Source organism: Stylophora pistillata, chromosome 2 (assembly GCF_964205215.1).
Source record: "Stylophora pistillata chromosome 2, jaStyPist1.2, whole genome shotgun sequence".
NCBI lineage: Eukaryota > Metazoa > Cnidaria > Anthozoa > Scleractinia > Pocilloporidae > Stylophora > Stylophora pistillata.
Window position 1 is genome coordinate 27,689,850 of NC_142520.1, and position 27,281 is coordinate 27,717,130.

At 38.6% G+C, this 27,281-nt stretch overlaps 1 protein-coding gene and 1 long non-coding RNA gene across 14 annotated transcripts; one reads left to right on the forward strand and one right to left on the reverse strand.

Annotated features, from left to right (window-relative positions):
• Window positions 1-923: 923 nt before the first annotated feature.
• On the reverse strand, window positions 924-15,711 carry LOC148738144 (uncharacterized). 12 transcript variants are annotated; one of them, XR_015996220.1, is made up of 6 exons: window positions 14,658-15,620; window positions 14,371-14,538; window positions 9,974-10,188; window positions 2,830-4,198; window positions 2,218-2,361; window positions 924-1,711 (listed from the first exon to the last, which is right to left on the reverse strand). It is a non-coding gene; the product is annotated as an uncharacterized LOC148738144 (long non-coding RNA). The 12 variants fall into 12 exon arrangements; XR_015996217.1 differs by lacking the exons at window positions 9,974-10,188; window positions 14,371-14,538 and adding an exon at window positions 15,627-15,711 and having other exon boundaries at window positions 14,658-14,791; XR_015996219.1 differs by lacking the exons at window positions 9,974-10,188; window positions 14,371-14,538 and having other exon boundaries at window positions 2,830-2,950; window positions 3,872-4,198.
• On the forward strand, window positions 4,009-26,904 carry LOC111333685 (muscle, skeletal receptor tyrosine-protein kinase). 2 transcript variants are annotated; one of them, XM_088747458.1, is made up of 9 exons: window positions 4,009-4,143; window positions 17,096-17,318; window positions 18,182-18,624; window positions 19,854-20,171; window positions 20,676-20,951; window positions 21,959-22,146; window positions 23,244-23,423; window positions 23,913-24,117; window positions 24,657-26,904. In XM_088747458.1, the coding sequence occupies exons 1-9, from the start codon at window positions 4,086-4,088 to the stop codon at window positions 24,833-24,835; spliced, it is 2,070 nt and encodes a 689-aa protein (XP_088603584.1). In that variant the 5' UTR covers window positions 4,009-4,085; the 3' UTR covers window positions 24,836-26,904. The 2 variants fall into 2 exon arrangements, with proteins under 2 accessions (XP_088603584.1, XP_088603583.1); XM_088747457.1 differs by lacking the exon at window positions 4,009-4,143 and adding an exon at window positions 9,938-10,077.
• Window positions 26,905-27,281: the final 377 nt, after the last annotated feature.

The window sequence follows — 27,281 nt, forward strand, 5'->3', positions numbered from 1 at the left end:
GCAAGCCATTCAGTCTTTCCTTGACAACCAACAAAGCGCGAGTGGGCGAAGTGGATACAAAGGTAAAGTTAAAGGTCTTTTAAGGCGTTTGTTTGTCGTGATGTCACAAGAAAACAATAAGATAATATCTCTCTAGAATTTTTGCATACAACTGAAATGGTCTTGGACTGAAATCAATCAGTGAAAGCCAGGTTTCAGACTCGTGAAGTTCTAGCACGTACTCGCTTGAAGCGATATCAATGGCAGCGACCTAACCGAAAAATCTCCTTGATTACATTGTAATAATTCGACTTGATCGCTTTTTTCATGTGGAGGTTTGGTTTTAGGGTTTTTACTGGATTTTTTTAATTTAATGTATGCGAGCAGGTTAAGAACTGACAAGTTTACCTAAAGCAACTTGCAACGGTGGTCACGATGAGTAAATTTCATTGCTGTGTTCCTGGTTGCAATGCAGATAAGTGCTACGACCGTGAAAATAAGTTATTGTTTCGCAGATTTCCGCCACACTCCAAGAAAGAGCTTAGAGATGGTTACACAGTAGTTTGCTTATTAGTGAACTTCCAGGGACCACTGATAATGTCATCAGCAGAAGGATAGATAAAATACATGAGAGATACACAGTGAGCCCACTTTACTTTAAGGTAAACATTGTGGAAAGCCTACAACCATAGTTCTGTCAAAGGTATTAGATAGTGTATAAACAATATTGCTCAATGCTGTGATAAATCCAGGCTATGCCTTAGGCTATTAAAGGTCATGCAACAAGAAAAAATTTTTGTTTCACTGAATAACCTTTGGTTAGATATTGACCAATACTTTTAAGGGAGTATAGTTTCAAGAAATTTGCCAAGATGATTTTTTGTTTCATTGTACAACTGCAAACATGTTTCTTGAAGACACAACAGTTCATTATTAAACATCTATATCTGTAATTGGTGAATTTTATTCAATCCATGCAAAGACTTCAATTTTTTTTCTTCCCCCTTAAAAACATTAGTGGTAATAAAATCTTCTAAGAGTGTAAATATCTGTCTTCAGTAGTATGTGTTAATGCAGCTTCTTTGTATTGAGAAAACGAAACAAAAGAAAACATCTTAATCAGAGTTCTAAGCATTACAAAACCTTGAGACAGTAATAGATTACTGCAGAATCAAGTCTTGAGGACAATGCACTTGAGCTTGTACATGCCTAACCAACTTATTGTTGTTCATTTAATTTATTTTAAGTTGATTCTGGATACAAATAAGTTGTTGTTGTAGTTGTAATAATAATACTAGCTAGTATGTACTTGAAACATGAATTATTAGGACTTTGCACATTTCGAGGTTCCTATTAAAGTAAAAATAAAAAAAGAAGGCATCCACATTATCTTTGGCAATCTGAAAAAATTCTGCATCATAATAAATTCTTTCACAGAAGAAAGTTGTCTCATTGATATAACTGAAAAAGTCATTCCATTGGTAATAGTATTCATGGTTTCTCTTCAGTGACAGCTGCTTGGCAACAGGGTTTTTGTAAATATGAGGTACTCCATCAAAATCAGTTGAGCCTTCCCTTGACAACTTTGGTTTCGAAAAGTCCAAATGGGAGGTAACCGTTCCCCCCCGCTGAGCTGTCATACACTTTCCTATCTCGTGAGCAACTAAGCCATGGTGATCAAGGGTTTATTATCACTTTGATGTTACTTTGACCTGGTTAGCAGAATATTGAACTGCAAAAAACGAAAAAAAAATTAGCTTAGTAATGCTTTTGTCCAGAAAACACTGCAATAATGTTAACTAAACATAAAAATCCATTTTGTAAACTCTCATCTACTGAAAGCTTAATTAACTGGCATTCATCTTTCTTGGTTGCATGTACTGTATTATCTCAACCACAAATTTAAAAAAAAGGCTATTGTTTAACTTAGAACGGCAAATATCTCCAACTTAATTATATACTTTACCTAAACAAAACAATATTCTTGTTAATTCTGGACAAATTTTCATTTTCAATGTTGTGAAATTTTCTTGGTATTTTGATCTTAACATTATAGCTTTATATAAGCTTAAATACAGTTCAGTTTAGGTGCTGATCACCACTTAAATATATATATTTTTTATTTTGTAGTCATTTCCTCCAGAGGATTTCCTCCACCTTAATATTAAGAAACACCCGACGACTTTATTTAAGCTTATATTTGCACACAGAAGTTAGCATATCCCAGATTTTACTTACGTTTCTTATCATGAAGGGAGCCAGGTTCAGCGAAAAACTTGTAGGCTTTCCTGGTATGTTCGCATCGCGACGCCTTCTGAGCAAAACTTTCAACTTCTGCGAAAGAAATATCAGGAAACTTGCTTGAATCTCTGGACTCCACACCTGTGAATATAAGAAAAATTATTCGAGTTCACCCTGAACAACGAGACTGCAATCAAATATGCTAGCATTTTTGTTGTGAGCGAGAAGCCTCCCTCCAACAAAAACTCGGTCGCGATTCGGTCGAAAGAGCTTGGCTACCAGCAGGCGCCATATGATGCAAGGCTATTCTCACTGAAATTCAAACGAAACTATCACTCAATATTTTCATTCTAAAGGCTTAAATATCCGTGTAAGATAGCAATAAAGTCGAATGAATCACGGGGATTTTTCGGTAACGTTGCCGCCATCGCTATCACTTCAAACGAGACTGACCATGCTAAAACTTCACGAGTCTGAAACTCGGCCTCTAGTGACTGATTTCAGTCCGAGACTAGTTCAGTTGTACGTAAAAATTTCAAAGAGATATTTTCCTGTTGTTTTCTTGTGACATAATAACAAGCAAACGCCTTAAAAGACCTTTAACCTCACCTTTGTATCCCCTCCGCCAACTCGCCCTTTGTTGGTTGTCAAGGAAAGACTAAATGGCTTGCCCTCCAGTATGGCGTTGCCAAGGGAAAATCGGTCACGTGACAGTTTGTTGCAAAAAGGCCTATTGACAAATTAAGCACATCCACTTGGAATTAAGACAAGACAGTCAAAATTCGGAAACTCATCACTACGGCCTAAACCTAAATGACTTCGGATTTTGAATTCAAATAGTAAATCATACCGAACTGACAGCTAACTGAATAATACGTATGATGCACGATCCTCGCAGTAGAGAGCGCTATTTATGCATCGTACGCTATTTATGCATCATACGCTATTTATGCATCATACGCTTTTTATGCATCATACGTATTTAATACCGCAGTTCTAAATATATGAACTTTCATATATTCATTGTATCTAACTGAGTAATATTAACTAAGCACCTCATTACAAAATGTCTAAAATTTTAACCTTTAGGCGTAATGCCATCAGTCGTTTGCTAATCGTAATGCTGTCAGCATAGCTATTATTTATTTTTTAAAACTGTCCAATTCAACTTTGATTTGAATGGTTTTAAACTTTTCAAATTAACCCTTAATTAGACAGTTTTAAAAAAATTAAATACTTATAGCTAGACTCACAATGGCCAATTATAACTGGAAATAATTGGGTTCAAAAAATTTCTCTGACAGCTGAATTGAGCTCGCCGCACGACCTCGTCCAATTTTGGCTGTCCTCAGAATTTTTTTTATCCAGTCATTTCCAAACTGAACAGCACGTAATCCCATCACAAGAACTGAGCCTGGCATGTGGCTCCGCTGAGTCTCGCGGAACATTTCATGTAATACTACAATAAAGTGTATCGAGCGCTGAGAAATTCATTCAGCTTCAAACTAATGTCACACCTTTAGCTTCAAATTACAAAGAGTTCGAGTTACAGACTAAAAACTAGGTCAATTTTTTAGTAGAACTGTATCATCTTCGTCCGTATCACGAATCATTCCTCCGTGCTGCGAGTGATTTTTTCAAGTAGACAGACCTGTATCATCTTTCTCCGTATCACGCGTCCAATTCCTCCATATCACGAGTCCGATTCCACCGTATCACGAGTCCTTCCTCCGTATCACGAGTCCTTCCTCCGTATCACGAGGCAATTCCTTTTATTAGAACTGCACCACCTTCCTCCGTAGCACGAGTCACTCTACACAGGTCTCTACAAGCCTTCTTCTTCTTCTTAGAGTTCGCCGCCACAAATGGAGGTGAAGCACATCTATCTTGTAATAATCAGCTGCACTTGTTTTTCAGCATCAGGTGAGTAAACCTCTGCCTTGATAGGTGCGTTGTGTCTCACATATGGGCCGTGCTACTGTCGAGCCAAAAAGATATTTTCAAAATCCTGCGTTTCAAAAAGGAACATGATTTTTATTTTTGTAAACGGAAATGATCGTAGAAGTGAAGTGAAAATCACAGCCACTAACGTGTTAGACTATAGCGCGCATGAACTAACATTCGTTATAAAAATAAACTTCCTCCATCAGGGATAGGACAGCTTCGTAATCAATTCGACAGTACATGTCAAATTGACGTTAGGCCTACAATTTATCCGGATGCAGATTTACGTTTCGGTCCAGTTTCGGTGATCATTACGCGATTCTAGCATCTGTAACTAACTCTTCCGGCGTTATATTGCCTAGTTATTAACACAGACCTAGTTTACGACATGCATTTTGAATTATAGAGGGAAAAAACTTGCTCTTAAATCAGGCAGACGCCGCAAACCCATCTTATGTAACATCTCATAATCAGTGACATGATTAGGTGTCACACAATCCTTTCCTTGGAGAAAGCCAAAGCTCGTACCTTTTCTAGAGCCGAGTTTTAGAAAAATTCTCTGCTGATTCTTTTTACTGCCCAAGATAAGATACATGGGGAAGTTTTGACACTTTCCTAGCGGGTTGAGCCGCGAAAATGAATTTTGCCTGTTTTGCCCAAACGATGTTTGCCTTTTAAATGACCTTTTTAATCAGTTAAACAAACATCGTTTCACGATGTGATGTGTGTATTGTAACTAAACAGTTCCCATGTCAGAATCGTTCGGTCGCACAGTTTATTGAGCGTATGGCAAAAATGCCCGATGAGTGTAGATACCTCGTGTAAGCAGATGATTACTCTCACTTGATGAATAAAAAATCTTGAAGTTTTCATTTGACCATTTCAGTGTCTAGTTTTTCATACGATCGAGCGCTGAACCGCCAAAGATAGGTAAATAAATTATACTCATCGACAAAAACAAAAAGTCCTTATTTTTTTCATTCATTATAGTAAAAGTTACTGCTCGTCTGTTCTGCAGATAACTAATGCTAATCTAGTCGGCTCAGCCTTTCCAGTAAAATCTAGTAACAAGAGAATCATTGATTAAGGCGCAGCGCAGCTGTATCTTTCAGGCAAAATCCTGTTTTGTAGGGTCAACTCGTGCTATTGATGTACTTGTGTTCATGAGCTTAATTTTTTACATATTTACAATTTTAGAGTCTTACTTCCAAAAAAAAAAACAAAAACAAAACAAAAAAAACAAAAAAAAAACAGAAAAACGTTTACATGTGTTATTTCAGAGGTCAAGTAAATACAGACAGTATTTTCTTAAATGAAAGCTCCGGTTTCCGTCCCGACTATATATAATTTCTCGGAAAGTGCCGGGCTTTATCCTTCTTTATAATTATAAGGTAGTAAATGATATCTTTAGACGTTCGAGCCGATATAATATCAAATCAGGACGTCTATGTGGTTTTCTAACCAAAAACAAGGCATGCCTGGGCCTGCTTACTTATATCGAATCTCGCAAGTCCTTCTTAAATACACAGTTTCAAAAACGATACAAAGTATTCAGTTGGCGAAGTTCTTCGGGTTGTTTCTAAACCGTTTTGTTAAGTTAGGAACAAAATTCTGATCGATGCAGTGGAATTCTCGCGAAAATTGGGTTTGCTACGAGATGGGATACAGCGGTCTATTTTGACCACTTTAAGAGGATACAGCAGATAAGAACTGACCCTCTTGAACTGTTCATGTGTTTCACCACTGAGAATTTTCGAACACGGAAAGTTTGTTTGCAATAGAGTTTTCTCTAAATGAGCCCATTACACCCTAACTTCAGTATGCACATTCTCGTTCTTGTTTTCTATACATTTCCTTAGTTACTGACAAGGAGAATTTGTTTAACAATCAACAGCTTCTTGAGATGGTTTTTTTTTTTAGTCCCATGACCTTAATGCCTGATTAAGGGGTGGCATTGCAGAGAGAAACTTAATGTGAGTTATAGCATAGAACCAATGAAACGCAACATGCTCATATGCTTTGAGACGTCGGACTCCGCTGATTTTAAAGCCAATATTTGGGAGGGGTGCCCAACTTTTTTTATGGCTGAGTGCTGCGAGAGTAAACTTAACATAACATTGTGAAATATCATCACATTACATCACCTGTTTCGATTCAATTTTGATGAGCGGCTTACAATTACAATATTGCTTCATCATTAACTGCTCTATTAATTAGACCAAAAGCATACTATCGACAGGAAATGCGCTGATGTTCCTTTGCGGGCGATATAATTCGTTTAAAATTTGCGAACGCTTTAAGCATGTTTGGAAAGAGCTCCTTTTAAGGAGTTGAGGACTAGAACAACGAGTACGTTGATTTGCTTTGCCGGAGAGATCGAACCCTACTGATTTCAACGACGTCCACATCTGGAAGGGACAGCCAATCTATTTTTGGCTTCATCCATTTGTAAAGTTATAAAAGAGCGGCGATATAAATCATGACATGATATTATTAATTATTGTCACATCCCTTTACTCGTTTCAGTTTAATTCAGATGAGCTGATTATCAATGAAATAGTGTTTATACAGCAACAAACACTTGGAAAGAAAGGGGTTGTTCAGTTCCCTTCCAGCGTAATGTACGACTTTGTAATGTCGTCCCGCAAGAGTCTTAGGTCTTGACTAGCAGATTGTAAATAGAAAGAACACATAATTGTTGTTACGGTTTGATTTGTAGAATAGTTTTGAAATCCTTCAAGTTTAGAAAAATTCCAGCCCACCTTTTCAAAACATTTGTGATTCAAACCCAAATGAGGAATCCACGATAACAATGATATCTGGCAAAGATAACAATTTTAAAGTCCGACACGCTAATCCAGTCCACCAAGGGGTTACATATCTTGTTCTTGTTCCCGCGCACGTGATTTTAAGCTCCCACTGGTTTTTCCACAAGATGCTTAATATGATCAGCAAAGTTCGATTAGGGGTGTGGGCTTTATGTTTGTATAAAAATGAACTTTCCACCTTTTCTTTTGTTTTGTTGTCATTTTTCTGTTAAATTTTCTTGTTATTGCAATTTGTTTTGAAAACACGATTTGAGTGCTGTGCAGTCCCCGGGGTGAAATTAACAGACAAAATCCAGAAGGGGTGAACTCGGGATAATTTTCGAGGTTATTCTAAGTGGATTTAATTAATAGGTTATATAGATTTACAGAAGAATATGATAATGGCTTTCTAGTTCACATTTTTTGTCTCAGGAAATGCGAAGCTGTGTATAGCTTGTTCCAGTCAGTCGTTCAGTGATGGCACCCCTTTGTAAAACTCAGTCACGTAAAAATTATTGGCAATTTTATGCAGTACGAGTAAAATCCAAAATTCTTTCACGCTCACGCGAAATTTGAGACGATCAAGTTTTTCATGTCAAAACCCTGGTCAAAACCTAAAGACAGCCGTTCGGGAACAACACGCACATTTTCAAAAACATCAAAGGCCGGAAATTCACCATTCAAAACTAAATTGGTTCACGAATCACGTTTTTTGAATTCAGCTCTTCATTCACGAGTCACGTTTGAATAAAAAAATCAGTTCACATGGACATGAAAAGATCTTATCAGCTTTTCTGGCCCATGTACATAAAACAAAGCAGATGGATAATAGATTTCTATGAGAAATTTTGTAGTAATTGCTGAGTATTTTTACTCATTGATTGTATTTTGACGCAATCTGTGGGCTCGTCAAGATACGGCGCAACTCGTAGAAAAACATCACAAAACGTCTAGTCGATTATGTTTACTCGCGGCTGGACGTCAATAGCGTCCTGTTGTTCAAAAAAGGATTAACATAATTCAGGATTTAAGCTGGTTTTTGGGTTTACAGCAAGACCGTTGGGAAATGAAATGTAACCAGTAGAACTCACTGCATAGCTATGAAACTTAGAACTGTGGTGGCGAGCACATGTAGCATTAACAGACAGAAAAGCTAGAATTACAGTTATAAAACTGCTGGGCCTACCAGCATACAAAGGTCGGATAACGCTATCCAACGGATAAATCGTTACCCAGCGGATGAGTGATAGCAGAAAGCACTGCGCTATCCACCGGATAAAGAATTATCTGGTGTATAGCGTTTTCCAACCTTCGAATAACCAGGGCCTGGTCTATAAAATATGAAAATCTTTAGCTGCGATGCTATATTCTCACATTTTCTCCGAGGCTTTCCGTCGAGAAAAATATCCTGTTTTGAACAGGTTCAAAAAGTGAACTTACATGCCTTTTATTGTTAGGTCACTAAACCTAGAAACCGGGTTGGGCGGAACAAACCTGTTTAGGATAATTAAGGTAGCGCTTTCCCTCTGAGGGTCACCGAGTGGTGTTTATCACCGCTGCTTATACAATTTTGTTGCGCAGCAACAACAACAACAGGCGACGCTATTGGCTTCGCTTCACGATCGGCAGAAAACATGAGAAATGCACTTCTTCCAAAATAAAATAGCAATCGATTGCCACGATTTGATTTTGCCAATGCCGACTGGGGCTGGCGTTTTGATGAGCCCCATTCGCGCTTTTGTAGGCGTTTGTGTTCACTTTGGTCAGTCTTTAAATCCAATCCAGCAGGGCGCTGTGTTTGACGCATCTTTGGGAAACAAGTTTATTATGATTTAATTTACTTGAGCTGGGAAAGAAAAAAATTTAAGAAATACTAAATAAATACTGTTCGTGATCAAATTGTAGGTGGGTTTCAGCCACAAGCAAGAAAAACGTTTTTCCTAATCGTGCACGTATATCACTTTGTTCAATAAGCTTTGTTCCCTGGTTGCGTTTTGGATAACATCCAGACCTCACAGTCGAAAAACAGGCATGCGCCACGGCTGAAATAGATGATAATCGTATGTTTCGACAAGAGGCCGAAGGTCACGGGCGGGTTGGAGGTGGGACTTCCGGTATAAAAATTAGGTTTTTTTTTTTCAACTCAGACTGTTATGTTTGTACACGAAATGCTTCCCTCAGTGTAAAAGACACCAAGGATCTTACTGTTTACTAATCCTATCAGCTGCATTAGTGGATTTCCCTGTAAGACTAGTCTATAGGAGAGGTTAGCACTCGATCAGCATAGTATTAACGTGTAGTATTTGAAAACGATATAGTATTTTTAAACATGACTCCCGTTATGTCATGGACGGAGGGAGAAGTAGTATATTAATACCCACTGGGCGCTATGGGATTCAAGAAAGACGTTTGCAGGTTTTTCGTTTTTTGGTTCTATAGAGAGGGAAATTAATATATTTAAAAAGATTTTAATGCTGCATTTATTATCAGACCAATTTGGATTCCCCTAATGCCAGTCTACACACTTCTTTGATACAAGCCTCACCCGCTGCTCTACGGATATTACAAAAGTTTGTGCCCCCTATTTCGAATAAGGTACACACAAGAAAAAAAAAAAAAAAAAAAAAATAGAAAACTAGTTGAACAGGATTGTGCGAAATCAAAACGAGAAGGAGTAGCAGGAAAAGCAAAGAACACTTCATTCTAATTCCTTTCAGAGTCAGTCAGAATTGTGGATTCGTTATTTTGTTTGTAGAATAGCAGTCGGAGAAGTGAGCCGGAATTTTCTTGTCTAAATCAAGGAAAGTTTGAAAATATCACTTCAAGCAAGCCGAGATTTGTAACAGATTTGCTGAGAAAATACTACACGCAGGAAATCAATATTGTGGCTCAAATTATTATTGGGTTCAAGTTACGGAGAGTTCCAGTTACATAACTGCAATCGCCGCATGTCACATAGAAACAGTGTATCATCTTGCTTGTCAGAAAGTATCTCTGCAGACCTTTCAACAGTGAGCTTTCCGTGAGCTTCGCCTCGTCAGGATGGATTTTAAGTATACTGTAACGGTATTTTTTGTTTCTGCCTTGGCCTGTTTAACAACATCAGGTGAGTAAAGGAAATGATGGCGGCGGCGCTAATTTCTGCAAATTTAGCGCCCGTGATAGCGCGCGTGCCATGATCAGATTGAGCCGTAGGAGTTGATAGTTGCTCGACCCTCTATGAGTTAAAAAAAAACACAAACCTTTCTTTTAGGAAAACAGTCATAACAATTGTCACGAAAAGCATATTGAGAATACTTCAGTTCCTGTGTGTAAGGTAATAAAAATCATTATTAGTCCCTTTGAAAATCTACCACGTTTTCAACTTCGCCAGGACGAGAATGATTGATATTCCCCAATTAGGATTTGGGAAGGCCCCGTTGACAACGCGAGTAAAATTACCGTAAGCTGGGATCAACTCAGATCAGTTATCTTTCCTCGTGGCTCGATGATCAGTGAGGTATCTGTTCGAACTATTTTTTTAGTCATTTCAAAGTCCCAATTTCCGTAATCTTTTTATCTCGGTAAAAGCATATTTCTTTAGGCAACTCACACGAATCACGAAACGAGCTCGTAATTTTTCCCATCTCTTATAACTAAGTGCCCGTAAGCGCAAAGATCAACACCCTTTTGCGAGTTTGTGCTCAGAATTGCGGATTATGTAATTCGACAAAGTTATGTAATTATTCAAGAGGAAAAAGAAGTTTCTCCTGCTATTTTGGTTGTAAAAACCTAATGTCATTTTGTTCATCAGTGCAACAATAGAACATAAACCATGCGTGCGCGCTCATTGGTAAGGCCAAAAGGTTGAAAGACAATAATAGAGTTTGCATGTAAAGAGATTTGGAATTTTTTGTTTTCCTTTTAAATGACTTTTGAAGCTAACTGCATTTTTCCCGCAAAGTTCTTGTGATATAGCAAGGAATCAGGAGACAAATAATTGAATCGTCTCTATGCTTCTAGGAATGATGAAAGGAGTAAAACAATAGCTATTTACTGCAAAAATCGCTCTAATATTCATAACAATTGCTTTTGTTTACCACAAAGTATCTTCATCAAATTCAAATAAGCCTGACACCCTAGAATCACTTGCTCAAGAAATGATAAATCACCGTTGAGAATAGTTTCCTTCTGAACGGTTCAAATTCTATAATCATTATTCATCTAATTATAAAGCGGAGGTGTTTTCGCTGGCGTAACATAGTCATGATTTTGAGCTAAAATTCCAACTGTTTAATTTTTTTCGCTCGGGCGCAAGTCATTCGATTCTATAACCACAGCCGCTTAGGTAGGATTGCGCGTAGAAATTAATTATACTGATAAGCTGACATGTTTATAGAGTCCTCTGAGACACAAATTTGTGTGTGTGTGTCGCATTCGTTTCTCGAACTTTTGCCGTCAAAACGGCTACATCGTTAAGTGCAAATTCTAAATTACTTGATTGAAAATAATATATGTATCAAAAAAAAACATCAACAACCAAATACAAATGATTTATATCTAGAATGTAATTTCGAGTTTCTCTATTTCTAACCTAAAGGGCATCCCAAAACGTGACTGAGTTGTAATCGCGAAAATTTTCTTTGTTGAATTTGTAGGTTTGTCATATTCGCCTTCTCGATTTTCCTGTCAAAATGGCTTCATCGTAAAGCGGAAATTTTATCATTTCATACCTTGGTTATTCGATACAACATAATAATAATAATAATAATAATAATAAAACTATTTTAGTTTTAATCTATATTGTGTATTTGGGTAACTCTATATTTAATTTAAAGAGCAAAACTCATCGTGACTGAGATACATGGGTCTTGCTAAAATCCTCTCTGCTGTCAGTGAACTTGGGGGCGGGGGCCCTTTTTTCATTGGTAAAGTTTTCAATTGCGTTGACACAAATGTAACAGAGAGCAGTTAAAATAAACATCGAGAAGCGAAAAGGAACGAAGGCAGCTCTAGTTTCGGTCGATAGTGGCTTCGTCTCGACTTGACTGTGCAGTCTCTATTAATTAATTGCAAAAAAAATTATTCAAATAATTCATCGATCTATAGGCAACGTTAAGAAGCGAAAAGGTCGAAGTCCAATTTCCTTCGAGCCGAGCGATTTTTTCCTTTTTTGCAGACGAATGGAAAGAAAGACATTTAAAAAGCAATGGATAAAACTTAGCACACTGTAAAATCGATTTATAATCCTCTCTCGCAGGGCTGATTACAATTAACTAAAGCATAATTGATCGGGATTGACTGCACATCATTGCGAGGTCACTTTTATCAACGTTTAGAAGCACGTGTTTCGATTCACTCTTTATAGCCGATCAAAACTTCGCGTATAAGCAAGACGTATCACTTGCAGAAAAAAAAAAAGAAATGGAGCTGTGCTGCAGTTGGATTATCGGAGGATACGCCTGTTAAAACGATTTATCTCGGCGATAAACAAATTTTTACATATGATACCATATTAGAATGATTTGGTTAAAAATCCCTGACGATAAGAACGAGATGCAAAGTTTCAATTCTAACTTGATCCTCCTTTCGGGTAAAGATCCAATAAAGAAAATCCGTTGGGGGAAGCAAACTCACTAAATTCTGATCTCATGGGTGACACCATCGGAACGAAAGGTTTCTTTCTTGCTACGTCTTGGACCTTACCCGCAGTAGCTAGCCTTGTCTCCAAAAATCACCATCAGACGTTTCTGTATTCGCAATGCACTTTGTCTTTCACTCAAATTGGGATGAAAAGAATTCAACTTGTTTTTATGAGCGATGAATTAGAGGCCTTGGCCTAAATCCTGGTCGCTGTTTTTTCATGACACGGGGTCAGTGAAAAAAATTTTAATGCATCCAGCAGTGGAGACTGAAAACAGGGGGCCGAGCCCTTTTCGGCACAATCCATTAATGACTGAAGGTATTGCATGACGGGATATGATGATGATTAACGCGAAGCGGATCACCAGCGGATGGTCATGTGACAAATGAGTTTATACGCATGAAAAATAATGTATTAATGAGTTGAAAGCAGTACAATTAATTAGTTAGAACTCTGAGGATAACTGAAATTTTTAAAGGACTTAGAACCACTCTGATTACTGAAGCAGGCTCATTTCTCGTTCAGTAGTGAACTTCCAAGTGCGTTTTGTAGGGGTTGGGCGGTAAACATCTCGAGAAAAATTAGATGTAAAGTTATGCAAAAAAAAAAAAGTTTCGTCGGTTCCCTGTATTTTCGGCCAGGCAATTTTGCTTTATTCTACTGTGTTGTTTTGGTCGTGTTTAGCTACTATTTCGGGTTTTTACATATTTACTTCTTGGCCTCGATTTCGTGAACTAGACCCAGTGTTCCTGATGCATGTTCAAACATTTCCGAAGGTGGATACTTCATACAAGCATTGTGGAAGAAATCTTTTTAATGTACTCAAAAGTGTCTAATTAGGCGCTGCCTAAATTTTTTGAAGCTTGGACTGCTATGCTTTCGCTCAGTGATTAAGTGCCTAACTCATCCCAAATAGATTTCTTTCAGAGCTTTGAACAAAATTTAAGGCTACGACTTTTTTTTTTCAAGGAACCTCTCCAGACTCAAATCGAAAGTTTTGAGAGAGTATGTAACATATTTAGGCTTTTACGAAAATGTCTCCGTCGAAGACGGAATTCTTTCGTAAATCAATTAGCTATAAGTGAATTACGCCTCACTCATAGCAAAGCTTTAATGTTTTAAAGCTGTTTTGATAAACACCGTTTAAAGTCTTAAGCGTTACAGAAGCTGCTTAAACCAATGTTTTTCCATTTCAAATAATGCGCTTCGAAAATTAAAGTTCGCGATTACTTAAATCTGACTAAAGATTTGTTTTTTCAGTTCTTTGTTTCTGATTTTTATCTAAACCTGGTTTAACCAAAAATGCATTCTTGACATTTGTGGAAAGGCAAACTAGTGATATGCCTGGGCCCGAGACAAATTGTTTAAAAAAAAAGAATATGAATTCTACGCTAGCATCTTGGACTTTTGTTTCTCACGCAAATCTTTTTCTAAGTTAATTGGTTAAGATCTCCGTTAAAATAGATTCAGAATTTGCCTTACAAGAATCAAATTTGATTGTAATGCATTTCTTGTTCAGTTTCTTAGGTCACGATCATGCACATCAACTTGGTTGTAATTTTCTTGATTGTGTCACAAAGTATGCAACTACTCCTATCAAATTAAACCTTTTTTCTTGTTTTATACTGTAAGACGTCAATCTCTTATTAATGAAATGGGACTAAAAGGGATTTTAGCGATAAAATTTCACCGGGTGGCTCTTCGAGTTTGGAGGGTTTGTTTTTGAAGAATAAATCTCCGGAGCAAGTATAAGAAACAACAACAATTTCAACCTACATGTCTGGGAATCGAATCTGGGCCACAGTGGTGGGAGGCGAGCTCCATCCCTGTTAATTGTATGTTAGTGGATGAACTCGTTCATACTTTCGTTGGACTAACTGGACAGGCAGTAGCAGTAGTGAGGGCTTTCTTGTGTTTGAAATTTGTTGTTATAAGATACGTAGACTAGAAAAATAAGTTATTAAAAACATATTAGACTTTTCTATCCTACCATCAACGATAACGTATTGTTAGAAGCTTGAATTGTCAGCGATAGCCGACGAACAAATCGTTCTGATACTTACCAAGGAGTGTGGTAGCCTTCATATACTTCTCGTGGTATTTCAAATTGACAGTCGACTATGTAGCGACGAGATCTAACATCCGGCCGTACATGTACGTAACTTGTCTCTGCAATCTGAAAAGCCTTTGGCGGTCCCTCGCGAAGAGAAAAGGTCATTTTCAAATCAACCAAAAGAAGAAAGGAAGTAATTCCACTCATACGAAACGAAGAAGCAATGTTTTTCTCTTCAAATGCAAACCTAAGCATTATGTAACTGGTCAGGCCCATGCATGTGAACGCTCTCGTCTGATTGGTGAAAGCTTTTCTTTCGAGGCATGAAAATCACGTGCATCCTGCCTACCATCCACTAAAAAACCTCTTCATTAAAAATCCTTGCAGACGGTTTCAAAAGTCGCAACACGACTTTGCCCTTTTAAGAAAGTCTTGTTTTGGTAGACGTATGGTTTTGTATTTTTAAAATATTTCAAAATTTTTTAAAACGTCTTCATTTCTTTTTATAAAAATTTTGTCACTGTAGGTATATCCAAAATTTTTCTGGACGAATATTTATAAATCCACCTTAATCTGTTTCCTGACCTTGTTTTTCTTTCCGATCAATTTATTTTTCGAGGAAAGCGCTTCACGATTTAGTGACCGACTCTACAAAATTGTATTTCATAAGTCTCTACATGGATGATGTGAAAATTCACATTCATTTTTGTTCGATATCGACCTTTGGCAAACTGAGACGAAAAAACTATCCAACTATGTTTTTTGACAACCCTTCACATCAAAAGTTCAGCTTAGAAACTGTTTCATCTTAAATTCTGTTTATGTCAAAATAATCTGTCAACTGTTGAAATGATCATACCACAGGTAGCTCAAATTTCCTAAATATCTAAATATTCTCTGATTGCACGATGGAGATGTAGAAGGATTTGTATAGAAATAAACAACCGCGCTCTGAACCAAATAAACTGAACAAACCTACCTCGCTTAGTGGTTGTTCCTTTGTATCGCGCGAGTTTCCTCGGCTGATCTCGGTTTCAGTTTATTTGCTTTGACCCCTATTATGTGGAGGGCAAAGCAGATTATATATCATAAGAAAGGCGATGCAGAGTTATGTAACAAAGAAAAACAACAAGCTTAGATGGTTCTCGACTCCAGATGGGGGTGTCATAGGATCGTGCATTCTGCTGACAGAATGGTTCCCTACCTTTTTTGCCATCAATCAGCTCTGCACCTCCAAGATCTAAAAATATACGCAGAATTTTTTTTTATTTGAGAACAGATGTGTGATGAGTATTTATCTTAAATTACAAATCAATTTTCAAATCGAGCATTTTTAATTCATCCGTCAAAATGGTCTCTGCAATAATGATTTTTGCAAGTTATGGAAAACCAAAGGTATCCCGAGCTTTCACAATGGGCCTCGATAAACATGTACGTATGTGTAGGTTGCGCAAGGGGAGAAATATGAGGATTTTTATGGGAGCTTGGGCTACCCAAGGGAAACACATTATCAGAAAAACACTAGCATGCGATAACTCGTTTGTTTTTCTTTTTGTGCTCTGTTTCCAGTTTCCACCCTAAAGAATGCTGCGACCCTAGGTAATGAATGAATTCAAACTAATGTTGCACCAACCGATGACAGTAAAAATATATTTGCTACAGTCTCACAAATGAACTATAACTTCCACCTCGCCTGATTGCAAGATAAAGATATATTCAAATATACGCCGCGAAGGGAGATAATATGCTCCATTGACTGAGTGGGAGGGCTGGACGGGAAAATATTTGGCTCGAGATCATGACATACGGACCGACCGCAGCGAGGTCCGTGCGTCATAGGATCGGCAACAAAATATCTTGCCGATCTACTAGCTAAAAGTCAAAGAGCATTTAATCATATGACGACCAATTGTTGAAAATAACGAACATTTTGTCCTAGGACGTGTATGCATTCAAAAGTGGGATGCGACTGGACAAAAGTTGAAAGATTTTGCAGCAACAGCGTTTCCTTTTTTTCTTCGGGTCAGAAAAAGATACTCGTAATTCATTGGGAAGCGTGAATCATTTCCTCATTTGTTCCATTTTGATTCGAAGTTCACAATTTCAATTCAAGTTCTCGGAGAATGCAAAAATAATCGTGTGAGTGCACGGCCGGAAGGTTTTATCTGGACAGGCTCACGTCAAACCGTCCAGCCTCACACACGTGAGCTTCTACGGGATTGCGCGCGGGGGGCCATTTGGGTCATTTGATGATAGCAGAAAAATGCTACATAGATATACATTTCACTTGATTTCTCTTTAACCTATGTTTAAGACGAAAGCAAACCAAATAGTCGGTAAATATGGGCAGTTTTTGGATCAATTTTACTCGGATTTTTGTCATGTCATTCTTTTGTTTTGTTTATCTGTTAATTATTCGTTAACTTGATTTTTTTGCGTCTTTCGCAGTCTCAAGCGTGTGTCCTTCAAACGTAACCTCGGTGCCCTGTGGCCATCCTAACGTGTCCGAAGTTCAGTGTTTGAACTCGGGATGTTGTTGGAACGTCTCTTCTGGCGCAGCCCCCACAAGGTGTTATGGGATCGCAAATAATCATTCAGTGGTAAATTCAACGGTTGCCATGACAACAGTCAAGACTCCAAGCACCAAAGTAAATCAATCGACTATAGCTGGGTAAGTTGTCATTTCTACGAGTCTATTGATTTATTACCGACGAATCTTACACATGCTCCGTTAGAATAATGTCCAGCATTTGGAGTATTTTGAGCCCTTGCCAAGTAACCTCCGCTGGTGTCCATTTCTTTCCTGGGTGGATACACTGTTATAGTGTCTTATAGTGAAGCGTACCACAAAATCAAGTTTTAAAAGACTCGAACGCTGACGTCTCGATCCACAAAAGGAATGATGCTGAAAATAAGCATAGCAAATGTTACGTTTAGAATATGTAAAGGAAAACAAAACTCATATCGGGAGCAAGCAATTTGTTATGTATAAAGATGAATGGTGGTAAAACTATTCATGTACTAGACCTGTTCTTTTGCGAACGCTTTTGAGTCGTTGGCTATTACAGGGTCTCTTGCAAAGTTACTGCTATTCCAAAATACTGATCGAAAAATTTCCAGGTCTTCAGCGGGACTGGTGGATTCGGCTGACGTGGATACCGTCTTATTGGTACCGCCAATTCGGGCCACATGATGATTCATCTGTTTTATTCGTACATACTCCATTTCGCTTAGCTGGGGATAATAAATTGTGCAATTGCAGCCTTTAAGAGGCTAGGGTTCATGATATGATCTGAATTGGGTAGCAACAGCCGAATCGGTATAGAGATACCCACTCTTGTTATCTGTTTTTAACGCACTTTGCGCAGAGGACCTCGACCTTGAGCAAGAGTTCCAGTTCCTGCCTTCAGGTATTCCTCTCTCTGCGCACGCGTGCTTTTTTTAAGCGCAAAGGTTTACAGATTGACTTCTTCAAAGAAGGCGAATTTTTTAATCTTTCATAGTGAATCTTTCTAATCTTGTTTGCATACACAGTGGCACGTGCCAAGTCTACCGTGCCCGGGTATGCGAACGATGGTTGAACTACACCATGCTGGAATACCGCTGGACTCCCAGATATATTGATTACAGATTCGGGCTGAATAAAACTGAAGGATTGGTACTTGAATTCATGAAAGTCATCGGAAGGATAAACGGTCAAAGCAGATGTAAGGACATTTTGAGAGCCCTCCTCTGTGAATATTTTCTGCCGCCGTGTAACGAAGAAAATAAACCGTACAACTTCTGCAGAGAGGACTGCGAAGCTGCTTTCGAAACATGTCATACTGCTGTGATGGAGTTGCTCGGAGCGGCAAAATACTTTAAAGAAGAATTGGGCGAGCTGTTAGGTCATGCCGGAGTTCCTAATTGTACAGAACATCACTATTCCTCTTATTATAAGGTTAAGAATTCCACCTGCGTGCACTTTGGTTTGTTTAGTAAGTCATCTTCAATTTCTAATTGTTATTATGCAGATAACGATTAAAACGTCACTATTACAATCACAATTACAGACAGGGTAACAATTACCATCACGGTCACATCACGGTAACGATCACGAAATTGATCGGGATTACGATAGCTGTTACGATTAGGACTACGAAAACGACAACAGTTGTCATGACTACTGGACATTGACGATGTCTATAAGCATAATAATGACGATGCAACTTTACGGGTGTGCAGCACGGCCAAGTCAGATCTAGATAATTTGGTGTCAATTAACTGCGTTGACATGATATGTAAATTGGCCACCAGAAGAATTTTTAAGCTGACGTTTTAAGCGTTCGCCATTCGCCATTCGCCCTGACGAAAGGCTATAACCCTCGAAATGTCAGCTTAGTAACTCATTACAGTAGCCAATTAACTCAGTTGATAATACCAAATTATCTTGTCATACTCCTCCACTGACGCAGCACCACAGTTTTTTCAGAAATTTAATATCCTCTTTATTCATGAGTCAGAATTACTTGAAGTCATGTAATTCAAAACGCAATCAACTGATTCTTGATTTGAGGAAAGCTTACCATCAGGAATGTTAATAGGATCGCGTGAAGTTGGATAAATCATTCCATAGGCAATTATTAAAACAAGAGAAACTAATTGAATATTTTTTTTCAAGTGACAAAATTCTTATAACTTCCCTTAAATTTATAGGTTCGTTTGAGCTTAAGCCAACTTATCATCTTATTTACCTTCTTTTTTCAAGCAGTGGTTTAGCAAACAGCTCATTAAAGACATTGTCTTTGGTTTTCATTGGTTACCCTGGGCTCTGTACTTACATCTGATTGGCTGGTAATATTTGTTCTAAATTTTAATCACCTGTTAAACTGTCTCGCAAGGCCTCCCTCTGACGCTGACTTTGGTTTTGATTGGTAACCCTGTGCTCTGTACTTATATCTCATTGGCTGGTAGTATTTGCTCTAAATTTTAATCGCCTGTTAAACTGTCTCGCAAGGCCTCCCTCTGACGCTGACTTTGGTTTTGATTGGTTACCCTGTGCTCTGTACTTACATCTCATTGGCTGGTAGTATTTGTTCTAAATTTTAATCACCTGTTGAACTGTCTCGCAAGGCCTACCTCTGACGCTGACTTTGACATAGTTTTCCTATGGGTAGAAGGCTCGTATTTACTGATTTACTTCCCCCCTTTTTTTTTCCTCCCCAAGCCTTTCCGCCCCCGCCAACAACAGCCAAGGATAAAGGGAAGGAAACATTATCGAAGTTTAACGTTGCCGTTATAGCTGGTGCAGCCGCGGGAATCGTAACTCTGGTTGTATTTGTCGTGATCATCGCCATCGTTACAAAGAGGCAAGCCAAAGTTGTGTCCATAAGGAACAGAGTCCAAGTGGAAGCAAAGCACCGCGCCTCTGAAGACGACAAAATCGCGAGCCTTTTTAAGCCTGATGACGTCAAACAAATACCGCTGACAAGGATAGAGTATATCAGGGACCTGGGATCATGGAACTTCGGCTCAGTATTTCTTGGTATGCAGATTCATTCTCGGAAGCAACACAATTAATAGAGCCTAGGGATTAGTACTTATTTATCACCGGGAGGGGGGTGGGGAAGGAGGATTTTGGAGGGACCACATGGGAGGGACTATGGAAAATTGACTACCATTTAACTACTAGGTAGGTCAAGAGAATATTACAGAGCTATTCGGGGGTGGGGGTGGGGGGAGGGTGAGGGAAAGGTTAATGTAATCGTCACTCAACCAAAATCCTCCGACCTCTCCCCCATCAGGCGGTAAATCACGACCGGTTTGTTTTGATTGTTGTCGTAAATTATTTCTCAATTGATTGAAAAAGAGAGCGAGAGAGAAGGTTGGGTTGCATCTCAGCATCCTTTGTTTGTACAAATAAAGAAATAGTGTTCGTGGACGCTCAGATAGTGATGTACAGCAATGAAAGAAGCAGAATGAAAAGAAAAGGTGAGATATTCTTATAACAACCTTTCTATAATTTTAGCCAATTTTCCTTTTTTTTTAGGAAGAGCACATGGTTTGATCAAAGGAAAAGACGATGCAGGAATAAAGGTCACTGTCAAGACTTTGGCCAAGGAAAGCTCAATTGATACAAAGGAGAATTTCATTGAAAAACTAGCACTGATCTCTCTTCTGCACCACGAGAACATCTTAGAGTTGCTAGCTGTTTCTACCGAGGAAGAACCTTATGCGATGATCTTTGAGTGCATGGAATTAGGAGATCTTACTCAATTTCTGAGGAGAGCTGGGCCTTGCTTTGAGGGTGATGAAAAAGAGAGAGGTAAGATGTCATGTTATCAGCTTGACCCTTTGAACTTTTTATCCTTATAGATATTCATTGGCCTTTTGATGTTTTAGCTTATTATTATTAACTATTATTATTATTATTATTATTAACTATTATTCTACAAGGGCGAATATCTATGACAGTTAAACCCGTACAAAGCAGCACCGTATTAAGCGGTTACTCCGTATTAAGCGGTCAGTTGTCAAAGTTCCGCATTTGTTTCCCATTAATCACTGTAATTTGCATCTCTATCAAGCGGTCTTCTCCATTAAGCGGTCGCTGTCACCTTTTACTAAGTCCCAACGGCCCGATTTTATTGTCCTCCACCTGAAAGCGGACCCACTGAAATAGAACTAAGAATAGCCTTGCAAGTGATTTTTAATACATTTTCCCCTCCTAAAAACAAAGTAAGTAGTGTTATCGAGCGAGGCTCTGTGCAACAAGTGGCAAAAAGTGGCGTTGTTTATCGTTTTAATGAGACCTCTAGTCTGTGGAACCTGTATGAAGCGGTCACCCTTTGTATCAATCGCCATTCCCCGTAAGTGACCTCCTAATACAGGTAGCTTTGTTATCTCTTTATTTGTAAGTTCCGGGTGCAAACCGATTTTTTCCGCATTGCTCCACGACTTGCTCGCAGAATTTTCTTTATCTTTTTACTGACGAATTCATTGACAACCTTCGTTGGAACTAGGTTATAAGCTCGGGGCTAAGTCACAATATCACAAAATGGTCCCTTTCAGCCAAATTCAATAAAGATGTTCCAGTTTTTCTAATATCAAAAGACGCCGGATTAATTCCCGAATTGTGAACGCTCCCTTGGTATCTTGCTTGACAATTGTTATGCTGTCTCAATCCCTCTTCAATCTTTGGAGAGCATATGTAGTAAAAAAAAAAAAGAGTAATTTGCGTCTTGAGATAGGTTCAGTTGCAAATTTATTTTAATTGTTTTAATTCTTATTGTACGATTAATTAAGTATCATAAATAATTTGTGCCACCACAGTCTATCTTACGCAAGATGACCTGGTTTCCTTCTCAATACAATGTGCGGCTGGTATGGAACACCTTCAGAGGCTAAAATTTGTCCACAGGGACGTTTCTTCAAGGAATTGCCTTGTGGGTCATGGATTTACTGTGAAGATCGCTGATCTCGGCATGGCTAGACACATTTATGTCTCAGACTACCATAAGGTATATGTTGCTCATAGCAATACATTTTATAATATCTTTCTCGCGCGCTATGATCGGTCGATTAAGAGGAACGTACAGTGAAATACGGCCTGCTAAACTGACCAATCATACCACACCTAGTAATTAAGAAGAGGAACTACTTTTTATTTACAAAAGAGTGAAACAAAGGACGTCAAATTGATTATGTTTTGGCTAAATAAAGGGTTGAAAGGGATTCTCAAGATTGAACCGTTTTCACCTTGTTTACAAGGCCTGGTTACAGTAAGAGTCTCTCGCTGATGATGTGGTAGGGTATGTCGTTCGATTTCAAATGGTAGACTTAACTTTTTCTTTTTCCTACGCCGTAGCGAATTATTTTTAAAATCTCACTTAAGTCAAAAGTTGAGCCTTAAGTAAACTGTAGCAAAGCAAAGCAAAACATTTCAATGCAATGACATTCCCCCCCAGTGGGACTTGAACCCACAACCTTCGAATTAGAAATCCAACACGCTAGTCCTTTGCGCTACGGGGCTGCCTGGATAATGATATGAATTTATAGCACCAGATTGAAATGGGGGGATTCTTGACAATGACAGTCTCGTGGCAGTTGGAATAACCGGATTAAAGCAAATGATAGATTAGTTTGATACACTGAACATGATAATGGATTTAGTATCATAACTAGATTTTCTGCATAAATCAACCCAAGGACAGAATACTTCCTGTATGAAAAAAAAATATATATATATATATTGTACATTTTTGCACAAGTGAATGAAACGCAGAAAGCATAAGCTAAAGTCTCTCTATATATGTCCGCATATATCTATATCGCTGGTTATAAACCGATTTATTTAGAACTATTTAGCCCCAGGTGTGATGAGTATCTAATTTTTCCTTACAGTATCACCCCTAAATCACACATTAAGGTTACAAGAATTGAAGAAATAATATTTACCATAAGAAGCTCTTGATGTTAAACAAATTCTCCTTGTCAATACCTTAAGGAATGTAGAAAAAATAACAGTTTAAAGGATATGCATACTGATGTTATGGTGAGAGGGGTTCATTCACAACTAAACTCCAATTTTACCATTTTTCTCCCTTACATTCTCCAGGTAGAAGGGCGAGGTTTATTACCTGTCCGATGGATGGCCCCGGAAGCTTTGTTTTCGGGGAAATTCTCACTGGAGTCTGACGTTTACTCGTTTGGTGTCCTTCTGTGGGAAATCTTCACATTGGCCCTGCAGCCTTATTATGGATACAGTGACGAAGAGGTTATAAAATTCATCGAGGAGGTTAGTAAATAGAAATGTAGGAATATTCTGGAGCCTCGAAAGTCTTGGAAACCGCACCAGAGTTCATGCCGCACCGATAGATTTCTTGTTACAAATTTCTATTAACTCTGGGACGGATTAAAGTTAGAGGGAAAATGTTCTCTAAGTCAATTAGACGAATCCCCTAATAAAGAAGTAGAAAGCGCATCGCATCTTTTTTTTTTCCTGAGAATTACTCGGGATGTTAGTTGAGAGAACATTAAGAAAAAGCTTGTAAATCTCGAGCACTATCCAATTAACATCCTCAGTTAGTTATTAACCGATGGAAGGAGAGGTCTATCTATCTTATAAAACAGCTGTGGGCCTATCGGCACGCGTAGTGAAAGATATTTTGACCCATCAGATCGCGCATTATAAAATATGCAGGTGTACCAAAGCTCGTAGGTTCCCTGTGGATTACTAACCGAAAGCGTATGGCGATGTTGATAAAATTGTTGCAATGTTCCACAGGGTGTCCATCTTGGACAAACTGATTACTGTCCGAACCACGTGTTCGAAATAATGAAGAGCTGCTGGAACCAAGAGGCATCACAGAGACCAAAGTTCACCCAGATAATGGCACAGCTTAAAATGGAAATGACGTCAGACGGCTATGACTCATTGCACCAGGAACCAATGTACCAAAGAATTACCAACCAAATAATAGAACTCAATGGTAAGTTGGCGATGAATTCTAAAAAATTTCGGGCTCGATCTCCTTTAGACTCGAATGCTTGGTACCATATGGTTACTTTCAGTATAGTGTACATAAGCTCATCTCAATCGTTATCGTTCGCCCATCTGAGTCTAACTGGCTCTGATCATGCGCGGTACCCTCAACTCCCTCTGGCTATGAAAGCTAGATAATGCTGTTCATCCATCTGCGAACAGGCGAGAGACGAGCTGAAAAACGTGAAGGACCAGGTAAATTGCTGGCTCGCCTCTAGCATCGTAATGTCTCGCGCCTCGTAAGACGTGCCATAACACGATGATAGAGATAATAGTATTGATGCACCTGTTCACTTAGAGTTCATGAGCTCATGTCTTTTTGGGAACAACTATTTCCTGGATTACAATTTCTCTGGTAATTAATGTTTTCCAGTCTACGAAGTACCGGGGTCTGTCGACTCCTTCCGGTTATTTCGCAAAACAGTGGCACCCGCGCGCTACGAAAACCACGGGTAATCAATAACAGCTAAATGTTGCTTTTCGCAGAGGTTACCACTCCTACCCATCAAGCCACTCTGAAGATTTCCCAGCAAGCTCCAGGTACTCCGCCACCGGCTATTCACCAACATGGCCCAACTTATGAGAACATCGCGCGCAAACTCAGTTTCCATAGTGATGAAGAAGAAGAAGGGTTTTTTGAGTTAGATATTGAGGGGGTAGCTTAATTATCCTACGTTTCTTTGATCAGTTGAGTTGGGAAAATCGTAATCAATTTACAGATGTATTTAGGAATTATATTCTTTAGTAGACCTGATCAGCCGGCTGGTCGGTATATCACAACCACTTTATGCCCGAATCAAGTAAGTCCGAATCAAGTTATGAAAATCGAAGGAACAAAGCGAGAATTGATTTTCTTGTTCTTCCTTTGTCTTTCCTCGTTCGACTTTGCAATCGGACAGATATTCGAGGAGACGGGATAAATATTGTCTGATATTTACACCTAAAATTAGCACCCGGCCCGTTCAAATAAGCAGTCCATTGACAGCGCACTGCCTCTTATTCGTGGAGACTTTCGTTAAATTTTTTAAATGTTGTAAAACGATATGACGTCGTTAAAAGGAAATTGAAAGAACGGTGCGAATTTCTTTGACTGAAAATTTTGGTCGGTCAGGCAACGATGACCATCAAGTTGGTTTGATATGCGTATTTTCGTTTCATGAAATCTGTAACACTGTTCTAGGGGTTTCATGTTAGTATCAGTCGATCAGTTGATTTTCTTCTGCAGTGAAATTTCAAGTTCTCTCTCACGATTTACATGCAACCACACAAGCCAGTAATTCGACGTTTTCCTTAAAGCGTAGAACTTTTTTTTAGTAAAGCGCAAAACAAATGGCGAATCAGCAGGATACCCGTACTTAAACAGCCGTGTTTGAAAAATCTCTAGGTTTCCTTTTCCCTACTTTTGTTTCCTTTTACAGATTTCTATAGTGTTTCAATTTTCTCTCGAAATTTTTTCGAGGAAGTGGTTGTCTCTAACCATTTACTTTGAAATTTTGCGCGGGAAATTGGCGTGCGTCCGGCCTGATCCTGAATGGACTCCCTCGCGCATGCCCAATGTTTGGCTGCTGCGTTGAAAACCGCAGGTTCGTCCGGTAAAATTACACTACGTGACTTGTTTCATCTAATAACAGCAGGAATGAATGCTTCAGTTGTAGATAGAGTGGCTTACATACCTCTTGAGAGGTTAACCAAGTTCAAACTACATAAATTTTCCGGATTCGATTCATTTCATTTTAAATCAACGCGTTTCTTTGTAGAATGCTTTCTCTTTTGAGGGGGCGAATTCATTGCACCTACTGAGGACGTTACTACTTACAATTCACGCGTGCCTCTGTACACCATTTATCCAAGTCAGTCAGCTCTCTCTGTACAAGGGAAGAAGAGCGTAAATCCTCATAAATTTCAAGTGTAAGAGTTTTTATCGTGATTTCTCAATGATAAACATGGAAAGCTTTGTAGAAAATCTACCTTACTGTTAACGTAGAAACTCGTCTTATGGCATCCATGAAAATACAGTTGTTTTTTTGTTCCAAATATACCTTTCAATTGAGTGTAGAGAGTAGTCCGAGTAATCGGAAAGTAATCGTTTTTGTGATTAGTCCAGCCAAACTCGTGTATCCTCTCAACCAATCAGAATCAAAACGAAACTTTGTCACGTTTTCCCGCCCTTTACTTGTTTTTACTTTGCGTTCCCGTTGGCACCAGGAACTGTTTCCTTTCCTCTGATTTGTTGATGTGATAATTTTGGTTTTGGTAAAACGATGCTCGATCGAAATGTGCTCTGTGTACACATTAGGGAGGGTCTCCATAGAGTTATGGCTTTTGCGACTAAGGGCAACTTGTTTCCGACTAAAGGTTCATATTCGTCAATTTTTACACTGGTTCTTAAACGGCTAACCCCATTGAGACCCTCTCTATAGTTCAGAAATTCCTTTTGGAATTATCAGTGCTTTCTGCCATCGCCACAGGACGCTATGAAAACCAAGACTGACATTTAAAAATTCTGATTGAAAGAAAAAACTAATCTGCGCCATTTGATGGAAAAGAGCTAAAAGCCTTAAAAGTATGCAATGAATCATAATACATGCGAACAAGGGATTATAAATTGTTCATAATCTCTTGATGCGAGCCAAGATAGTTATTTTTTAGATTTTAGCTTGAATAACTTAGTTTCTTGCCAAACAGGGACATTGGATTAATGATAATAAAATAATTGTATTAGTGTGTTAAAGAACGTGTGACTATGTCTCATTATTCACAATCTGGGGGCGACGAAAGCTCTCTCGTTAACTCCCAGGGCGGGCCCATTTGTTCGAAGGCCGAGTGGCGCTAACCGAAGTTTAATCCGAGTTTCTTTATTCTTTGTTCAAAAGCCTTTTGGGGGTAAATTTCCCGATTCTTTTTAAGGCATCCAATTATCAATTATAGACAAAACATTCATAATGAATTTTCTTTTAACGCCTCCAGATATGTAATCCGAATTTACCCTAACCCTACCGTTATCTTAACAACCCGGCCCTGAGCAAAAAGGGATCGGTTTCTACACATCGCCTGAGAAGGGGGGGAGGGAGGGGGTAGGAGAGATTCGACTTTTTGTCATGATAAAATTTA